Source organism: Nerophis lumbriciformis, linkage group LG25 (assembly GCF_033978685.3).
Source record: "Nerophis lumbriciformis linkage group LG25, RoL_Nlum_v2.1, whole genome shotgun sequence".
NCBI lineage: Eukaryota > Metazoa > Chordata > Actinopteri > Syngnathiformes > Syngnathidae > Nerophis > Nerophis lumbriciformis.
This window is the reverse complement of record NC_084572.2, coordinates 22,696,803-22,709,287: the sequence shown is the minus strand read 5'-3', so window position 1 is coordinate 22,709,287 and position 12,485 is coordinate 22,696,803. Positions and strand designations below refer to the sequence as shown.

General features: G+C 39.3%; 1 protein-coding gene across 1 annotated transcript in view; it reads right to left on the bottom strand.

The window, feature by feature from the left end:
- LOC133621686 (alpha-1,6-mannosylglycoprotein 6-beta-N-acetylglucosaminyltransferase B-like) overlaps positions 1-12,485 on the bottom strand; it is a 334,072-nt gene that overhangs the window by 105,785 nt on the left and 215,802 nt on the right. The window contains exon 8 of the mRNA XM_061983949.1: positions 11,077-11,246. Coding sequence (XP_061839933.1) covers positions 11,077-11,246 — 170 coding nt within the window. The remainder of the gene's footprint in view (positions 1-11,076; positions 11,247-12,485) is intronic.

Sequence of the window (12,485 nt, the reverse complement as noted above, 5' to 3'; positions counted from 1 at the left end):
ATTAAGAGCTATTCAGTAGGATTTAAGGTCCAAGCTATTGAATATGCTAAAAAGAACAGTAAGCAGCTATGTTTTATTAATATACCGTAGCTGTGTGTGTCAAATATGAGTCATTAAATGCCTCCCGCCTCCTGGTGGTAGAGGGCGCTAGTGATCCTTCTTGCGACTACCGGTACTGCAGAAGACCGGTGCTGCAGAAGAAGACAACAAGCCACAAGAGTGAGCAGCGATCGTTTGCTTGCACTTTTAACTTGGAGGATTACATATCTAAAATAAAACAGTTTTCTAAACTGGACTTTCAATCGAAGCAGGAGGTAATACTTAAAGGAATATCTCCATCGAGACAGGGAGACTTTTAAAACTGAAGAAAGATAAGGAAGACTTCTATAAACAAGTTATCGATGCTTTTGATCAGAAGCAGCTGCGCATGGACTCATAAGTAAAGGCAAGACCATAATAACGTTTTTTTTATTAAATGTGCTTTTCATGATGGTATCCTTACATCACTCAAATTTATAAGCGCAGGCCTAAATTTACCCCACGCCTTTTGGTAAGCGCAGGAGTGAGAGGAGGTTTTAAATTAATTAGCGTCCAGGCGGCTATTCAAGGAAATACGGTATGAGACGCGTCGACGCACAAAAACGGCGTCGACGTATATACGTAATCGATGACGTCGACTACGTCGACGCGTCGTTTCAGCCTTAATGGAATCGTCCAAAATGTTTTGGTGTCCTGGAGCATTCAAAGTTCTGTCGGAGGCAGATATTTACATATATCCGAATTTAAGTGTTACTTCTTTTCATTTAATTTTCATATTACAAAACAGCTAGTGTTTTTCTTCCAAATGTGGTCTTTTGGTTGTCTGCAAAACTGTGTGCTTAACCTTGAAGTGAGGAATGTTAGAGAGAGAGATAATAAGCATTTGTTTTGGCTAGAGAGACATGACTGCCAGGGACTTAAGAGGGGAGAGGGTTTTCAGGGGGGCAGACCATCTTGGCGACGCAATTGAATGTTCTATGCTGGACTGGTCTCAATGTATATATGCAAAGCTTTGCAAATATATTACAAAATACCTATTCTGTCTCTGGTGGTTTTTCTACTCAGCTTTAAGTGTCGTAAAGAGCTTGGGAGCGACTTGTGACTTGAATTCCCTGGGAGGAACAACTGGTCCAAAACGCCAACAGTTCCTTTCACTGGAACTAAGGAGCCAAGCCCAACTCCTGAAAAACAACCCATCCACCAAATTTCACACTCTGCATAATGCAGTCCAAAATGTACCGTTCTCCCGTCCATCAGATTCCCAGATGGAAAAGCGTGGTTCATCACTCCAGATAAAGCGTCTCCACTGCTCTAGAGTCCAGTGGAGACGAGCTTTACACCACTGCATCCCACGCTTCGCATTGGACTTGGTGATGTATGGCTTAGATGCAGCTGCTCGGCCATGAAAACTAATTCCATGAAGCTCTCTGCGTACTGTACGTGGGCTAATTGGACGGTCACATGAAGTTTGGAGCTCTGTAGCAACTGACTGTGCAGAAAGTCTTTGCTCTATGAGCTTCAATCAATCAATCAATCAATGTTTATTTATATAGCCCTAAATCACAAGTGTCTCAAAGGGCTGTACAAGCCACAACGACATCCTCGGTACAGAGCCCACATAAGGGCAAGGAAAAACTCACCCCAGTGGGACGTCGATGTGAATGACTATGAGAAACCTTGGAGAGGACCGCATATGTGGGTAACCCCCCCCTCTAGGGGGCTTCAGCATCCGCTGACCTCTCTCTGTCAGTTTATGTGGCCGAACCACTTCTTGGCTGAGTTGCTGTTGTTCCCAAACTCTTCACTTTTCTTATAATAAAGCCGACAGTTGACTTTGGAATATTTAGTTTCACGACTGGATTTGTTGCACAGGTGGCATCCTATGACAGTTCCACGTTGGAAATGACTGAGCTCCTGAGAGTGGCCCATTCTCTCACAAATGTTTGTAGAAACAGTCTCCATGCCTAAGTGCTTGATTTTATACACCTGTGGCCGGGCCAAGTGATTAGGACACCTGTTTTTTTGATCATTTGGATGGATGGCCAAATATTTTTGACAATATAGCTTTTCTGTCAGTAGACTCCAAATGGAAGCACTAAATACTGCAACATTGATATTATACATGTGGGCACATAGATAGAAATGCTTTTAAATGTAGCTTTGATGTAGCAAGCAATTTTTGCCGTGTAGCTTGCTACAATTCTCCGGGGATAGCTTCCTCTGTGGCTTAGCTACATTCAATCGAGAGTAACTTGTAGCTTAGCTTATTACATTTTCCAAGTAGCTTGCCCATTCTTGTCGGTAAGGTTGTATTTTTGCATCGTTCCTGTGAGTCAGTCAGTCAGTTTCAGTTTATTTGGATCATGCATACGATACAATATAATGCGCCACATATTTCCAGTTGTTTCGTTACAGCACGTCCGAAAAGGAGTAGGAAGAAGCAATTTTATCCTATTTCCTTGTTCTCTGTAACAGAACAGTAAATACATAAATAATAAACACATACTATACCATAGAAAGCAAACACATTAAATACATAAATAATCATAATCTCAAAAAAAAAAAAAAAAAAAGGGTTCAAGATGTTCATCATAATTCTTGTTCTGTGTACTTTATAAACACTTGTAGTTTGAACAGTCTCTTAAACTGAATCATATTGGTGCTTTGTTTGATTTATTTGCTTAATCCATTCCATAGTTTAATTCCACATACAGATATGCTAAAGGTTTTAAGTGTGGTACATGCATACAGATGTTTTAAATTAGATTTTCCTCTAAGGTTGTATTTCTCCTCTTTTGTTGAGAAGAATTGTTGTACATTCTTGGGTAGCAGGTTATAGTTTGCTTTGTACATCATTTTAACTGTTTGCAAAGGTTTTTAAAAAGAAAGTAATATTTTATCTGAGTCTTTAAATTAGCTTGCTCGTTGATGATTTGTTTGGTTTTATATTGTGTAGTTATATTTATATGGTAATTATTATTCTGTGACTGTAAATTGTTTGCTTGTTTTCTTATTGATGCTTTTATTTTTTTCTGTATTGTGTAGTTATAATTATTTGCTTTTACTTGTAATTGTATTGAATTGTATAATACTGTATCATCTCATTCAGACTTGTCAGGTCGGTGGTGCATTCGCTTAAAGTGAAGGATGACGCAAAAATACAAGCGCATGGCACACTGTCAAAGCTTAACCTATTCTTACTATAACAATCTACAAAGTTAATATAGGTTGCTTCTCTTTCTTCCCCTACACTCTTCTGCATTATTTTGAATCTCTAGTTATCATTACATATATGTATTGTTGCATTTGAACAATTGTATTGTTGATAATAGAGGTAAATTATTGGTATTGTTCATTACCAATAGTGCTATTTCTATTGGTATTTGTATTGCTCCATTTGTAGTGTAATAATGTTAATTGTCATTTTTGTATTATTTATTTCGCTAACTGCTTCTTTGCTATCACTTTTACCATCATATTTGTACATATCCTATTTGCTGATGTTGATCTATTGTTGTTGGTGTTGTTGTTGTTATTGTTGTGTTTGCTGCTGTTGTTTTTGTTTCTCGGTCTAATCCCCCTCTTGTCCCCACAATTTCCCCATCTGTCTTCCTTTTTTTCCTCTTTCTATCCCCTCCTGCTCCGGCCCGGCTGCACCAAATGATAATATAAATACATTTAATAAAGTCAAATACAAATAAGGCAACAAGAGAAGTATCCTACACTACTCTTTTGTAAAGTAAATCTGAACAGCCGATATGGGCATCTACATCAACTATATGATTTGCCTGAGAAGCATACTTGCCAACCTTGAGACCTCCGATTTCGGGAAGTGGGGGGGCGTGATCGGGGGGGTTGTGTGGTTGGGGGCGTGGTTAAGAGGGGAGGAGTATATTTACAGCTAGAATTCACCAAGTATATATAAGAAATACTTGACTTTCAGTGAATTCTAGCTAGCTATATATATATATATATATATATATATATATATATATATATATATAGATAAAGAGAAATACTTGAATTTCAGTGTTCATTTATTTACACATATACACACACATAACACTCATCTACTCATTGTTGAGTTAAGGGTTGAATTGTCCATCCTTGTTCTATTCTCTGTCACTATTTTTCTAACCATGCTGAACACCCTCTCTGATGATGCATTCTGCTTCGTCTCCTTGTTGTGTGCGCAGTTGTGCACTGCACTCTCTAAAAGCCCTAGATGTTATTGTCACATATGCATGTACAGTAGATGGCAGTATTGTCCTGTTTAAGAGTGCCTCAACATTGCTGTTTACGGCAGACCAACTGCTTTACGGTAGACGAAAACGTGACTGCTGCTGTTGTGTGTTGTTGCCGCGCTGGGAGGACGTTAATGAAACTGCCTAACAATAAACCCACATAAGAAACCAAGAACTCGCCCTCGATCATTCTACAGTTATAATGTGATTGGGCAGGCACGCTGTTTATATTGTGGGAAAGCGGACGTGAAAACAAGCTGTCGACACGTCACTCAGGTCCGCATGTAGCTGGAGGGGGCGTGGACTCCAGCTCCGCCTGAATTTCGGGTGATTTTCGGGAGAAAATTTGTCCCGGGAGGTTTTTGGGAGAGGCGCTGAATTTCGGGAGTCTCCCGGAAAATCCGGGAGGGTTGGCAAGTATGCTGAGAATCTGGACAGGACAAAACAAAAACAAAAAAACACACGCACACACATGCAATTTGCTCTCTTCATCATCAATTGTATCTACACGGTGCAAGGTTCTACCCACAAAATCTACATTCCTTCAACAGCATTGTCCAATATATCAAGATGATCCATCTTAGATGAATACGAGCGCATTTTGCGGAGTCGGGTCGACAGCTTGAGAAAATCCCCAATCACCACAGCATGCACACAAAAAACGTGTGTCAACCGTCCATCTCAAATGTGACAATTGAAGTCAGCCTGTGGATGCCATCATTGTCATCTTTCGAAACTCTGCTGCCTGTGTCCGCAGAGAGAAAAGCAACGGTTGCCAGCAATTGCCGCGCTTCCTCTGTAATTTGTAAGGCTTCACACACGGCAGTGCACAGGGTGAATGGTACACAACGGTGTGGTCACCGCAGACACCATCATATTCATCTTAACTTAATACCAGTGCCATTGCAAGAATCAATAGTGGTAGAAAGACAAAGACTATTGGACACGGCGAGGCTGGGAAAAAAAAAAAAAAAAAAGATGTCAATCCATGGTGTGAATCATCCCCTTGTGCCTGCTCAGAATTACAATTCAGAACTGTACCATTACACATCCGTCATCCATCAACAGGACACGAGGATCTCCACAAGCTGGATGATTGATGAATTTTAGGGCTGGAAAGTAGATTTTGAATAGGCATGCAAAGCAAGCTACAGGGATTTCACCAACAAGCTATATTTACATCCATCCGTCAACCTTCCCAGTTTGTGTTTTCGCGCCTGTGTGTGTGTGTGTGTGTGTGTGTGTGTGTGTGTGTGTGTGTGTGTGTGTGTGTGTGTGTGTGTGTGTGTGTTGGCACAAGAGCTGTAAATGTCAGCAGAAACATGTCGGCATGCTGACGCAGGGGAAACAAAAGACGCAGGCTGACAGCATCGCACTGACAAGACGCTGCGAACGATATCGATGGGGATCGATAGAGCGACAAATAAATCAACACAAGGGTACTAATCGATGCCTGGTAGGTTTGCAGTGCATCCGGAAAATGTTCACAGCGCTTCGCTGTTTCCACATTTTGTTATGTTACAGCCTAATTCCAAAACGGATTCATTTTGTCCTCAAAATTCGACACACAATACCCCATAATGACAATGTAAAAGGTGTTTTTTTCAAAAATGTTGCAAATTTATCCCACACATTGACCCTAGTGTGTGAATGTGAGTGTGAATGTTGTCTGTCTATCTGTGTTGGCCCTGTGATGAAGTGGCGACTTGTCCAGGGTGTACCCCGCCTTCCGCCCGAATGCAGCTGAGATAGGCTCCGGCACCACCCGCGACCCCGTAAGGGACAAGCGGTAGAAAATGGATGAATGGATGGATTTACATAAGTATTCACAGCTTTTGCTCAATACTTTGTTGATGCATGCACTTTTGGCAGCAATTACAACCTCAAGTCTTTTTTGAATACAATGCCACAAGCTTGGCACACCTATCTTTGGGCAGTTTCGCCCATTCCTCTTTGCAAGCTCCATCAGATTGGATTGAAATGAATTGATGTCCTCACAAATTTGAATAGGAAGCATTAATTAATTAATTCAAGCCTGCTCAGTGGCCTTGTGGTTAGAGTGCCCTGAGATCGGTAGGTCGTGAGTTCAAACCCCCGGCCGAGTCATACATCATCATAAACACACAAACAGTTAAAACAGTTGACACTTTTAAATACCTGGGCGTAACCTTGGACAATAAACTCACCTTTGATCAGCACACCACGGACATTCAAAAAAGAAGTCAACAAAGACTGTCAGCCATCCGAAAACTTAAAGGAGTATACGTTGCACCTCATCTCCTGTTATTACTTTACCAAAGCATTGTTCAACCCATCCTTCTGTACTGTTCCACATGTTTTTTCACCATGCTTTCTGTAACCAACCGGACCAAACTCACACGCATTACAAACATAGCAGCTAAAATCATCGGCCTTCCCACACCCAACATTTCAGACTTAAACCACAGGTCCATCACCCGACTGGCAAAAACAATAGTCCAGGATATCACTCACCCACTACACCAATACATCATCCCACTACCATCAGGGCGCAGGTACAGAACTATCAAATTCCGGAGGGCCCGCCTCAGGAAAAGCCTTATCCCTGCAGTTATAGCCGCCCTTAACAGCAGGCCCGGCCGACCCGTCTGACAAGCCTGTAAACGTGTGTTAGTCTTGTATGATGTCTTTTTGTTATTTTTTTGTGTGTGATGTGTAATGTCTAGTGTTTAAATGTACAGCAGTGACAATGAATTTCCCCAAGGGGACCAATAAATCTAAATCTAAAATCTAATCTAATACCAAAGACTATAAAAATGGGAGCCATTACCTCCCTGCTTGGCACTCAGCATCAAGGGTTGGAATTGGGGGTTAAATCACCAAAAATTATTCCCCTCACCTCCCAGGGGGTGGAACAAAGGGATGGGTCACATGCAGAGAGTAATTTCACCCCACCTAGTGTGTGTGACTATCAGTGGTACTTTAAAGGGGAACATTATCACAATTTCAGAAGGGTTAAAACCATTAAAAATCACTTCCCAGTGGCTTATTATATTTTTCGAAGTTTTTTTCAAAATTTTACCCATCACGCAATATCCCTAAAAAAAGCTTCAAAGTGCCTGATTTTAACCATCGTTATAAATACCCGTCCATTTTCCTGTGACGTCACATAGTGAAGCCAACACAAACAAACATGGCGGGTAGAACAGGAAGGTATAGCGACATTAGCTCGGATTCAGACTCGGATTTCAGCGGCTTAAGCGATTCAACAGATTACGAATGTTTTGAAACGGATGGTTGTAGTGTGGAGGCAGGTAGCGAAAACAAAATTGAAGAAGAAACTGAAGCTATTGAGCCATATTGGTTTGAACCGTATGCAAGCGAAACCGACGAAAACGACACGACAGCCAGAGGACGAATTCGGCGATCGCCTTCTAACCAACGATTGGTATGTGTTTGTTTGGCATTAAAGGAAACTAACAAATATGAACTAGGTTTACAGCATATGAAATACATTTGGCAACAACATGCACTTTGAGAGTGCAGACAGCCCAATTTTCATCAATTAATATATTCTGTAGATATACCCTCATCCGCGCTCTTTTCCTGAAAGCTGATCTGTCCAGTTTTGGAGTTGATGTCAGCAGGCCAGGGAAGCTAGGGCCGATAGGGGGTTTAGCTCGCTCGTCTGCGGGAACAAACTGCCGCCATTGCTTGCCGTGCTACCGAGGTCTTTTGTCCCTGAATTGCTCACACACTCCGGCAGATTCAATGGGGGTCTGGCGGCAGATTTCTTTGACTTTATCGTTGGAAATGCATCTGCTTTGAGTGTCGCAGGATATCCACACATTCTTGCCATCTCTGTCGTAGCATAGCTTTCGTCGGTAAAGTGTGTGGAACAAACGTCCAATTTCTTGCCACTTTCGCATCTTTGGGCCACTGGTGCAACTTGAATCCGTCCCTGTTCGTGTTGTTACACCCTCCGACAACACACCGACGAGGCATGATGTCTCCAAGGTACGGAAAACAGTCGAAAAAACGGAAAATAACAGAGCTGAATTGACTCGGTGTTTGAGAAAATGGTGGATTGCTTCCCGATGTGACGCCACGTTGTGACGTCATCGCTCCGAGAGCGAATATTAGAAAGGCGTTTAATTCGCCAAAATTCACCCATTTAGAGTTCGGAAATCGGTTAAAAAAATATATGGTCTTTTTTCTGCAACATCAAGGTATATATTGACGCTTACATAGGTCTGGTGATAATGTTCCCCTTTAACTTTAACTTTTAACTTTAATTGGCAAAAAAGTGAATTGTGTCATTGCCTCAATCTTGTTTATGTTATTGAAATCCAATTGGCAAAGCCCGAACGACCACCTCTGTGTTGCTGAAGTATCCACAACCTGTAGAAATGTTCGTACGTCAGCTATGAAGTATGTAAACGTCAGTCTTGATAGATCTCATCTTCGCCGTGAAAAAGGTTGTCCGCTAGATTTTCGTGTGTACGCAAGCTTCATGAATACACGAGGACCCTGGTCACTGGTGTACAGTACAGGCCAAAAGTTTGGACACACCTTCTCATACAATGAGCTTTCTTTTTTTTCATGACTATTTACATCGTAGATTGTCACTGAAGTCATCAAAACTATAAATGAACACATGTGGAGTTATGTACTTAACAAAAAAAGGTGAAATAACTGAAAACATGTTTTATATTTTAGTTTCTTCAAGATAGCCCCCCTTTGCTCTGATTACTGCTTTGCACACTCTTGGCATTCTCTCGATGAGCTTTGAAACCAAGAGCTACTTCTTGGGTACTGATTAATGCGAAGGGCTACCAGTTTGATACATATTTAAATAAATTGTCAGAAATAGCCAATTTGCTCAATTTACCTTTAACTTTATGTTATTATTAATAATTAATGATATTTATCTTTGTGGAAACACTGATCATCTTAATGATTTCTCACAATAAATATATATAGAAAGATACATTTCAATATGCAACACTCTATTTTTATATTTTCTCTAAGTGCACATTTTTCAAATTGAACATTTTCAAATGATCACTTCTAAGACAGTCTTGTGAAATCACAATATCCCATTTTAACGAGCTAGCCACTAACATTTTTTAACTAATCATGAATTACTTTGCACCATGTTTGTACAAATAATAACTCATGTAAAATACAAACGTCAACTCTCAAATTTTTTTCCTTTTACGGAAGGTTTTTTGTAGAGAATAAATGATGAAAAAAAACACTTAATTGAACGGTTTAAAAGAGGAGAAAACACGAAAAAAATGAAAATTAAATTTTGAAACATAGTTTATCTTCAATTTCGACTCTTTAAAATTCAAAATTCAACCGAAAAAAAGAAGAGAAAAACTAGCTAATTCAAATCTTTTTAAAAAAAAAAAAAATAAATTTATGGAACATCATTAGTAATTTTTCCTGATTAAGATTCATTTCAGAATTTTGATGACATGTTTTAAATAGGTTAAAATCCAATTTGCACTTTGTTAGAATATATAACAAATTGGACCAAGCTATCTTTCTAACAAAGACAAATCATTATTTCTTCTAGATTTTCCAGAACAAAAATTTTAAAAGAAATTCAAAAGACTTTGAAATAAGATTCAAATTTGATTCTACAGATTTTCTAGATTTGCCAGAATTTTTTTTTTGAATTTTAATCATAATAAGTAAAAAAAAAAAACAAAAAAAAAAAACAGAAGCTAAAATGAAGGATTCAATTAAAATGTATTTATTATTCTTTACAATAAAAAAAAAAAATTTACTTGAACATTGATTTAAATTGTCAGGAAAGAAGAGGAAGGAATTTAAAAGGTACAAAGGTATGTGTGTTTACAAATCCTAAAATCATTTTTAAGGTTGTACATTTTCTCTAAAATTGTCTTTCTGAAAGTTATAAGAAGCAAAGTAAAAAAAATAAATGAACTTATTTAAACAAGTGAAGACCAAGTCTTTAAAATATTTTCTTGGATTTTCAAATTCTATTTGAGTTTTGTTTCTCTTAGAATTAAAAATGTCGAGCAAAGCGAGACCAGCTTGCTAGTAAAAAAATAAACATTTTAAAAATAGAGGCAGCTCACTGGTATGTGCTATTTGAGCTATTTTTAGAACAGGCCAGCGGGCGACTCATCTGGTCCTTACGGGGGACCTGGTGCCCGCGGGCACCGCGTTGGTGACCCCTGTTCTTGAGGTAGTCACCTGAAAAGGTTTTCACTTCACAGGTGTGCTTGAAGCTCATCAAGAGAATGCCAAGAGTGTGCAAAGCCGTAATCAGAGCAAATGGTGGCTCTTTTGAAGAAACTAGAATATAAGACATGTTTTCAGTTATTTCACCTTTTTTTGTTAAGTACATAACTCCACATGTGTTCATTCATAGTTTTGATGCCTTCAGTGACAATCTACAATGTAAATAGTCGAAGAAATAAAGAACACGCATTGAATGAGGAGAAGGTGTGTCCAAACTTTTGGCCTGTACTGTATGTGGGTGACTGGTAGTTGTTTGGCCCCACCTGATGTTTTGATTTTAGAAATCTCTCAAACCCGAAAAAAATAACTTTATTCGAGGAAAAAAATATGCCACCTTATATGGTCATTTAAAGTCGGTTTATAGGAGGTGAGCCAAAATCCTGGATCAGTTTGTGTACCACCATTTAATTTGCACAGATGCAAATTTTGCTCGGTTCGATTTACCACCACAAAGTTGACTTTGATTGATTGATCAATTGGGAAACTATTACTGTGCATTATTACCTGCTGAAACAATAACACAGCAGCAACTTACTTCTGGAGCTCTTTGACAGACATGGAGATCTTGAGGTTGTGTCCAAGAACATGGAGCGCAGTGAGAATGTCGGCCCACTGGACCATCTCTCCAAGGGGACCTCCTTTAAGCACCTTTGGGCTGAAAACATCTCCAGCCTCCTCTGTTAGGAACCCCACATGTATTAGGATCTGAAAGAGTGCACACAAACACACTCAGTTGCGGTCTGCGTTGTGCAAGGCGGAGATAAGAGTTCAAGACATCGGCTGCATCCCTGCTTGTGGTGCTTGACATTTGCTGATGACCTTGGAAAACTTAGATAACATTGATTTTTTTTGGAAAGTTTTGCAGCATTGTGTGATGGAAGTTGTTTAAAAGCATCTGTCTAGTTTCAGAACTTTGGCTTTGGAAAGCAATTTTGACGTGTACTCAGTTTGTGTGTTTATGTGATTTGATTTTAAATCGTTAAATCATACAGTGGTACCTCAGTTTTGCCGTACACACTATTATTGGTTTGAGTATTTTCTTGAAATAAAATGTAGTTTTTTGCATACAGTCTCGGTTATGCATACAAATGAACAAAGTCCTGCGTATCATTTCGTGCAATAGAGTGCCCAAACAAAGAATCCCACTTAGTCGCAAATTTTTTATTTTATTTGATTGAGTACAACCATACTTGCCAACCCTCCCGGATTTTCCGGGAGACTCCCGAAATTCAGCGCTTCTCCCGAAAACCTCCCGGGACAAATTTTCTCCCGAAAATCTCCCGAAATTCAGGCGGACCTGAGTGACGTGTCGACAGCCTGTTTTCACGTCCGCTTTCCCACAATATAAACAGCGTGCCTGCCCAATGACGTTATAACTGTAGAATGATCGAGGGCGAGTTCTTGGTTTCTTATGTGGGTTTATTGTTAGGCAGTTTCATTAACATCCTCCCAGCGCGGCAACAACACACAACAACAGCAGTCACGTTTTCGTCTACCGTAAAGCAGTTCGTCTTGTAAACAGCAATGTTGTGACACTCTTAAACAGGACAATACTGCCATCTACTGTACATGCATATGTGACATTAACATCTAGGGCTTTTAGAGAGTGCAGTGCACAACTGCGCATACAACAAGGAGACGAAGCAGAATGCATCATCAGAGAGGGTGTTCAGCATGGTTAGAAAAATAGTGACAGAGAATAGAACAAGGATGGACAATTCAACCCTTAACTCAACAATGAGTAGATGAGTGTTATGTGTGTGTATATGTGTAAATAAATGAACACTGAAATTCAAGTATTTCTCTTATTTATATATATATATACACATATATATATATATATACATATATATATATATACATATACACACGTATATATATATATATACACACACATTATATATATATATATATATATATATATATATATATATATATATATAT